The sequence below is a fragment of the Littorina saxatilis genome, linkage group LG5 (genome assembly GCF_037325665.1).
Source record: "Littorina saxatilis isolate snail1 linkage group LG5, US_GU_Lsax_2.0, whole genome shotgun sequence".
NCBI lineage: Eukaryota > Metazoa > Mollusca > Gastropoda > Littorinimorpha > Littorinidae > Littorina > Littorina saxatilis.
The window spans coordinates 60,997,875-61,007,259 of record NC_090249.1 but is presented as its reverse complement, the minus strand read 5'-3'; the positions used below and the strand labels follow the sequence as shown (position 1 = coordinate 61,007,259).

The 9,385-nt window shown below is 46.2% G+C and overlaps 1 protein-coding gene across 2 annotated transcripts in view; it reads right to left on the bottom strand.

Annotated features, from left to right (window-relative positions):
• Nucleotides 1–790: 790 nt before the first annotated feature.
• Nucleotides 791–9,385, bottom strand: part of LOC138967626 (calcium homeostasis endoplasmic reticulum protein-like) — a 50,024-nt gene continuing 41,429 nt past the window's right edge. For both annotated transcript variants that reach the window (XM_070340230.1, XM_070340231.1), the window contains 7 exons: nt 7,892–8,085; nt 7,211–7,344; nt 6,679–6,900; nt 5,929–6,132; nt 3,444–3,646; nt 2,763–2,966; nt 791–1,298 (listed from right to left, as the gene is read on the bottom strand). In XM_070340230.1, the coding sequence (XP_070196331.1) occupies nt 1,261–1,298; nt 2,763–2,966; nt 3,444–3,646; nt 5,929–6,132; nt 6,679–6,900; nt 7,211–7,344; nt 7,892–8,085 (1,199 nt within the window). In that variant the 3' untranslated portion in view covers nt 791–1,260. The remainder of the gene's footprint in view (nt 1,299–2,762; nt 2,967–3,443; nt 3,647–5,928; nt 6,133–6,678; nt 6,901–7,210; nt 7,345–7,891; nt 8,086–9,385) is intronic.

Sequence of the window (9,385 nt, the reverse complement as noted above, 5' to 3'; positions counted from 1 at the left end):
GGAAAATGGCTGTTTTGTTGTTGTAAAAAGTCAGTTTTGTGCAGGCCCACGTGCTCGATGAGATATTTAAAGATGACATGTTTTAAGGTGGTGGGTGAGGGGTAGCTGACATGTTTAGTGCACCGATGCTTTCTGTTTGCAGCCTTCCTTCGTTCGTTCGTTTCGTTCGTTCGTTACGTTCCCGTAACATCGGCACGGCTGACTCTGGCGGGAACTGTTGAGGCTACGCTAACCAGGAGACCGGCTAACCAGGAGACCGGCTAACCAGCGGACCGGCTAACCAGCGAACCGGCTAACCAGCGGACCGGCTAACCAGCGAACCGACTAACCAGCATACCGGCTAAGCAGCAGCAGCAGAGAGAAAGCTAAGTGCACCATGTCGTACGCACCCCGTTGACCACCGTTGTCTTTTCGTATCTATGATTTCATTGGAGTAGTGACAACGTGGGGTGTGTGACACCTGCACGAACTAGAGCTTTTCGAACAGAACATTCTCATTTCGACTGTATTTACACGGGTTCAGCGTGTTACTATAATTTTCTACATAGTACTGGCATTTTGTCAGTGAACACTGGTTTTTTACGTGTTGAGAACGTAAAAGGAACATATTTTGAGTGAAGGCTCGAGGGAGGTGGAGAGTTTATACATAAACAGGCGTCTGAAACTTATACTTTTGTTGACTCTATTTAATTGTATGCCTGCGAGAGTGGATCGTGGTGTGGTTAGTTAATTAGTAGTAATTAACCGGTTCATAATCACCTTGAGTGATATATTGAAACGTGACAGTCAACACAATCAGGCTAAGAACAAGCATGCAAGCTGCTGTATCCTGCCCTGGCAAAGCAATTCAAATCCCAGGCTAGTAACATTTCTAACTTAAAATCACCAGCATAATCACTCAAACACATGCACACATGCACAAACATATTCATATGTGCACAAACACACACAGACATACACAAACATACATGTACGCACACACACACAAACATACATGTACACACACACTTACACAGACAGACACACAAACATACATGTACACACACACTTACACAGACAGACACACAACCATGTATGCACATACACACACATGTACACACACACTTTCTGTCTCTCTCTCTCCCCACAACATTGTTTATAGGAAGGTGAAGCTGAATGTTGTGACCACATCAGACTGTTCCAAGGAGAGTGACAATCAGTGATGTCCCTTTCCCCCATGTCTCTGTCTCCTGCCACCAGCGTGTCAAGTGTGCACACACTCTACGCATCCCTCTCCTTCTTGGACTTCTTGCGCTCCGCTGAGAAACAAACAAACGTTCGTCTTTCAAGCGGACAGGCAAAGAAATCAAATAGAGATACCAAACAGAAAATGAACTCGTCTTCAAGAAGGTTTCTTCTGCTTAACTCTCACTTACTGTTGTGCACGTCTTATATATTATATATTGTGCACGTCTTATATATTATATATTGTGCACGTCTTATATATTATATATTGTGCACGTCTTATATATTATATATTGTGCACGTCTTATATATTATATATTGTGCACGTCTTATATATTATATATTGTGCACGTCTTATATATTATATATTGTGCACTTAGAGCACGTTCTTCCCTTTGTTTCTGGGGTCTTAAAATGTTTAATGATATATTTACAACATTGAAATATGCACAGCCTGGCGGTCCTTATAATACATTTTCTACTGAAGTCACAGTGACAAACTTTATTCTTGAAATTCTTTGTCACTTTTTCCGGAACATGCAGAAGAAGTCAACATTTTTACGTTGAGCCATTATTCACAATTATGACGTTTTTTTTCAAACTTTGCTTGGTTTTTGATGCAAGAGATTACACTTCAGAAGAGCATGTCAAAACGAGAAGACTTTTTTTTCATTTTCATTACTTTATTGTCCCATCGCTGGGAAATTCGGGTCGCTTCCTCCCAGTGGAAAGCTAGCAGCAACAGAGTCGCGCTACCCAGGTGTGTGCGTGTTTAGGTGTAATCAGCCACCTGCACTTATGGCAGAATGACCGAGGTCTTTTACGTGCCACAGTGGTGACACGGGGGTGGAACATGGATACCGTCTCTGAGTCTGCACATAAAGTCGATCCGTGTCCGTCCTGGCCCAGATTCGAACCCGTGACCCTAGGATCCCAAGTCCAGTGCTCTACCACTGAGCTACCCGGGACCCTAGGATCACAAGTCCAGTGCTCTACCCACTGAGCTACCCGGGACCCTAGGATCACAAGTCCGGCCAGTGCTCTACCCACTGAGCTACCCGGGACCCTAGGATCACAAGTGGAGTGCTCTTCCCACTGAGCTACCCGGGACCCTAGGATCACAAGTGGAGTGCTCTTCCCACTGAGCTACCCGGGACCCTAGGATCACAAGTGGAGTGCTCTACCACTGAGCTACCCGGGACCCTAGGATGACAAGTCCAGTGCTCTACCACTGAGCTACCCGGGACCCTAGGATGACAAGTCCAGTGCTCTACCACTGAGCTACCCGGGACCCTAGGATCACCAGTCCGGTGCTCTACCCACTGAGCTACCCGGGACCCAAGGATCACAAGTCCAGTGCTCTACCCACTGAGCTACCCGGGACCCTAGGATCACAAGTCCAGTGCTCTACCCACTGAGCTACCCGGGACCCTAGGATCACAAGTCCAATGCTCTACCCACTGAGCTACCAGGCCCCCTTTTGTGTGTTTTGTATAACTGATATCATATGTCTTTAAGCAGTGTCAATCACGCTATACCTGGCGGGTCGGGCGGTGCGGTGTCGTCCCTGGCCCGCATGCGCTGGATGAAGCCCTGCGCCTTGCTCTTGCGGAACTGCTCGAAGGGGTCCTTGAGGTCGATGCCGATGCCTTTGCGCATGTCCATCTTGTCGCGCACCTCTGCCGCCTCGATGGGGTCCACGATGCCTTGCTCCGACGCCCCCAGGCCTTTCCCCGACCACCCTGTGCACGACAGACACAAACTTCATCATCATCGGAGCTAGGTAGAAGAAAAGCCAGCTGACAACGCTATTTTTGTGAATGAATGTTGATCCGTTTCTGTGTTCGAAGAATTTGAATGTTGGTGGGTTTTTCAATGAGAGTCAAATAGAAAATGTGAGAAAAAAAAGATACACATGCACACAGACACAAATACATAGAGGCGAAGAGACACAGATAGACAAACACTCACATGCATGTGTGCACTAAAAAGCAGAAAGCAATGTATGTGGATGTAGAAACATGCGCGAGTTTATGGAAATGTGTGTGCTAGTGTATGAACTTATAATGCCTGCCTCCTTTTCTTTCTTTCTTTCTTTCTTTCTTTCTCTCTCTCTCTCTCTTTATTTCTTACTCTCTCTATATATTTCTTCTGTTTCTTTTTCGTGACCTTTAGGTAGAAACAAAGACATAAAATTAATAGCTGGCAAATATACTGACCCATCTTCATTAGGAGCTGATGACCCTTGTTGGTTTCTCCCAGGCGGTCTGTTGGCGGCAAAGATGGGCCCATACCCCCTGGGTCCATAGACCCCATAGACCCAAGGCCCATAGACCCCATAGCCCCCATAGAGCCCATGGAGCCAAGGCCCATAGACCCCATAGACCCAAGGCCCATACCTCCCATTGTCTGTCCTGTGTCACTGAAACATCAATCATGTTTAACAATCAAGACCTGAGTCCTCTCACCATCCCACATTATGCATGATGGCTACAATAATCAATGACAGTCAGCACCCACATTATGCATGATGGCTACAATAATCAATGACAGTCAGCACCCACATTATGCATGATGGCTACAATAATGAATGACAGCACCCACATTATGCATGATGGCTACAATAATCGATGACAGTCAGCACCCACATTATGCATGATGGCTACAATAATCAATGACAGTCAGCACCCACATTATGCATGATGGCTACAGTAATCAATGACAGTCAGCACCCACATTATGCCTGATGGCTACAGTAATGAATGACAGTCAGCACCCACATTATGCATGATGGCTACAATAATCAATGACAGTCAGCACCCACATTATGCATGATGGCTACAATAATCAATGACAGTCAGCACCCACATTATGCATGATGGCTACAATAATCAATGACAGTCAGCACCCACATTATGCATGATGGCTACAGTAATCAATGACAGTCAGCACCCACATTATGCATGATGGCTACAATAACAAGAAATTCCTCCGAGGTAGGAAAAACACCCCCGTCAAAGGGAAATAACCTTCTCAGTTGGTGGCAGTGAGAATGGTTATTTCCCTTTGACCATGAATATGTCCCTCTATAAGTCCTTGTATAATTTTAATCCACTAATAACTCCCTAACCGTGTGTTTGACTGGTCCCAATTTTTGTAAGGACCGTCTCAGGAATGTATAGAACCGGTTCACCAAGTTTGGTGACGATCGGTCCGTTCATTCTTGAGATCTATATGCGAACACAAACACACAAACAAACAAACAAACAAACAAACACATCGACCGAATCCTATACACACCCCTATACCGGGGGTGTAATGAATGACAGTCAGCACCCACAAGCTTGTCTGTGCTGAAAGGAAAGTGAGAGTAACTGTTCAAGAGCTGTGATTTCTTACAGGTAAAACTATTTTTGACAGTTAATACCTAACCAACTTTGGACACGCCAAAACTGATGATGTGCCAAAAAGACATCCAGAAACGAGTATGTCTTTGATAATAATGAGGATATTTATATGGCGCAAATCCTAAAACAGTTCTAAGCGCCTCTCAAAAACAACCATAAATAAACCATTCTGTACACAATTCTAAATCTTTGATCACCATAAGTTGCCTTAAAGGCATACTAACGCACTCCCGTGTTTACAAAGTGTAGTTTGCCCACAATCGATGTCAAACGCACCATAAGACCATATAATGACGATATGTCACCATGCGCGGACCATAATACATGCATTACAGCTTGTTCTAGCCTCTGAAAAAGTGAGGATGTCAACAAAGCCGCGGTGTTAGCTCCCTTGCATCAACGTTACATGCGTTGCCAAATCTATAAATAGGACGATCCAGATCAAAATAAAAATTCAAATATCTCAACATTGAAGGGGTCCTAGACCACAATATTTTGCAGGGAACTTAATTTAGTCTGTCTCCAGCTCTGGGTAAAGCAATTAGCGTGTATAGTCATCGAGTACATATGGCTTTAAGGGGAAAGATCTTGGCACACAAGCAGGTTTCAAAGGTAGCGTGCTACCCATAAAGCTATGGCGTGCTACCCATAAAGCTATGGCGTGCTACCCATAAAGCTATGGCGTGCTACCCATAAAGCTATGGCATGCTACCCATAAAGCTATGGCATGCTACCCATAAAGCTATGGCATGCTACCCATAAAGCTATGGCGTGCTACCCATAAAGCTATGGCGTGCTACCCATAAAGCTATGGCGTGCTACCCATAAAGCTATGGCGTGCTACCCATAAAGCTATGGCGTGCTACCCATAAAGCGATGGACCTGCCGGAAAGAGAATCAATTACATTGACATATTTGTCTCCATTTCTTCTTCTTCGTTCATGGGCTGAAACGCCCACAGATTTGACTTTTTACCCCGCCATTTAGGCAGCCATACGGCGCTATCGAGGGAAGCATGCTGGATATTTTCATGTTTCCATAACCCACTGAACTCTGACATGGATTACAGGTTCTTTTCCGTGCTCACTTGGTCTTGTGCCTGCATGTACACAAGAAGGGGGATAAGTCACTAGCAGGTCTGCACATAACTTGACCTGAGAGATCGGAAAAATCTCCACCCTTACCCCGCCAGGGATTCGAACCCACGACCTACTGCTTAGGAGGCCGGCGTTGTCTCCATTTCAAAACCAAACTGAACCGACTGCAGCGTCTACTGTTGTAGAGACCCAACACTCACAAGCCAGGCGGGGTGGGACTCCTATCCTTCGAGACTCTCCTCTGTGGTCTGCTCTCGGGCGAGCGCGAACGACTGCGGCGGTAGGATGCTGGTGGTGACCTTGACCTCGACTTTGACCTAGACGATGAGCGACTCTTTGACCTTGAGCGTGTCCTGCGTCGAGGAGGCGGTGAAGGCGTTTTGGATCGAGACTTTGATCTGGATCTATTGATCAAAAATGAAAAATAAAATTTAAAAAATCAAACTAATTACATCTGAGTTTTAGAAGAAACGAAAACTAGATTGCGAATCACAAATTCCAGTACCTAAAATGATTGCTTTTATATAGCTCTGGCTTGTGGAAAGAAATGGTGGTATGTAGATCAACATTAAACATGAAGTGCTTGTCACAAACGAGCGATTAAAACTGAGACTCCAACAAGGATGTTATACCTTCTAAACTTACAAAAGCACATTTTTCAATTTTTGTTCATTGTCTTGCCGCAAAGTAGATGATGTTCGGAAATAACTCAGTCTGCTTTTCACAACCCGCACACATCATTCAGAGCAGTTTACCAAATTCACCTTTTGCCCTGCTCTCTCTCTCATAAAACCAACAACAACAAAATGAAACAAAATTGAGAAAAAGCATGAAAAGAAACAAAGTTGTCACAAGGCAACATACCAATGAAGCGCAATTAAATTTAGGATCACTCACTTCACACACATTAAATCGACATGCCACATTTTATCAAGAAAACAACTCCTAACCTATTTCTCTGTCTGTCTTCCCCCTCAGAGTCAAATCGGCGGCGCCTCGGGGGCGTTGCAGACCGTGACCTTGACCTAGAACGTGACCTTGACCTGGAGCGTGACCTTGACCTGGAGCGTGACCTTGACCGGGAGTACCTCCTTCTCCCATCCTCCTTGTTCTTCTTGGCACGGTGCTTGGCCTTGAAGAACTCGTAGAGACCGAGCTTCTCCCAACCTTCACTGAGGGACACAATACAAACATTTCACAAATGGTACGGAATAATGCACAAAATCCTAAAACAAATAGACTGCCAACATTAATAATAATGAAAAATGCAAAATCAAGTTCAAAATCAAATCCACTGCAGTGTTGTTCCCAGGCCTCTGCCTTTGATCCTTAATGCAAACTTTTTTGACCTGACGTATTATTCTCACCCAAAAGAATGTCCCAAAATTTTGACACAACCAGGACATTTTCACTGATTTACATTTTGAATTCAGGTCCAGCTGATTAATAACAAAGGCCACGGTACTTAGTATCCAGACTGACCTGTCCCTGGGTCGTTCGCGTGAGGGCGGGGTGTAGAAGGCGTCGACAGCGGCCAGCAGACGCTCGCTGGGCGCCATGGGCGGGGGCAGGCGGATGTCCTTGGGGTCCAGAGACTTGTAGTCCACATCCTCCAACTGGTCACACATAGAAACACGCAGACATGTTATTTCATTTACTTTCTGTCCACGGATGGATGGACGGCCACTGCTCACAACTAAGACATCAAGTTTTCAGTTGAGTCAAAACCCAAGCACGCACACAAGCACACACACCAACTTAATCCACCCATCAACACACACACATACACGCGTGCACACATTTGCCAGTCTAAAGAAAGCCAGCCTGCAAACATGGTGTTTTTCCTAGAAGTTGGCAGAAAACAGATTTGACACTCAAACAAAAAACACGCCAAACCTTTAAAAGAGGAGCCACAAGGAAGGTTTCACAGTTTTGCATGTCTGAGATAACAGAAAACATTTGTTGTCTAATTTCAAGAAAAAATGCTTACTTATATATTATTGTTTATTCGTGTTAGTTTGTATGTTGGTAAAGAGAAAGAAAAACACAATATGAGTTAATTTAAAGTAAAATGACTGGACACAAGCTTCCCAAACTTTGCTATTGTTTAAATTGCCAACAACACGATTTCCCGATCACACCTAAACAAGAAAGACTGCAAACCTTGACGAGGGGAGCCATGAGGCCAGCAGGCAGGTCATAGTACGGCACGGAAGGCGTCAGATCCATGTCGGTGGGCAGCAGTGTGGGGGGCGCCAGGGAGGGAGGGGGGAGGGCTGGGCCCGTCGGGGGGAACCCTGGAGGCGGCTTGCTCAGGTCGGGCAACGAAAACTCTCCGGACGGCATGGGCGTGGGAGCTGAGGACAAGACTTTCCACGTGAGGGGCGGAGATAACTGAGCATGTTTAACATACACACACCTCATACACCACCCACACACACCAGACATACACCACACACATACACCACCCACACACACCAGACATACACCACACACACACCACATACACCACCCACCCACACCAGACATACACCACTCACACACACCACATACACCACACACACCACCCACACACACCAGACATACACCACACACACACCACATACACCACCCACACACACCAGACATAAACCACACACACACACCACATACACCACCCACACACACCAGACATACACCACTCACACACACCACATACACCACCCACCCACACCAGACATACACCACACACACACACCACATACACCACCCACACACACCAGACATACACCACTCACACACACCACATACACCACCCACACACACCAGACATAAACCACACACACACACCACATACACCACCCACCCACACCAGACATACACCACACACACACACCACATACACCACCCACACACACCAGACATAAACCACACACACACACCACATACACCACCCACCCACACCAGACATACACCACACACACACACCACATACACCACCCACACACACCAGACATACACCACACACACACACCACATACACCACCCACACACACCAGATATAAACCACACACACACACCACATACACCACCCACACACACCAGACATACACCACACACACACCACATACACCACACACACACCAGACATACACCACACACACACACCAGACATACACCACACACACACACCACATACACCACACACACACACCAGACATACACCACACACACACACCAGACATACACCATTCACACACCACATACACCACCCACACACACCAGACATAAACCACACACACCACATACACCACCCACACACCAGACATACACCACACACACATACACCACTCACACACACCACATACACCACCCACACACACCAGACATACACCACACCCACACACCACATACACCACCCACCCACACCAGACATACACCACTCACACACACCACATACACCACCCACACACACCAGACATACACCACTCACACACACCACATACACCACCCACACACACCAGACATACACCACTCACACACACCACATACACCACCCACACACACCAGACATACACCACTCACGCACACCACATACACCACCCACACACACCAGACATAAACCACTCACACACACCACATACACCACCCACTCACACCAGACATACACCACACACA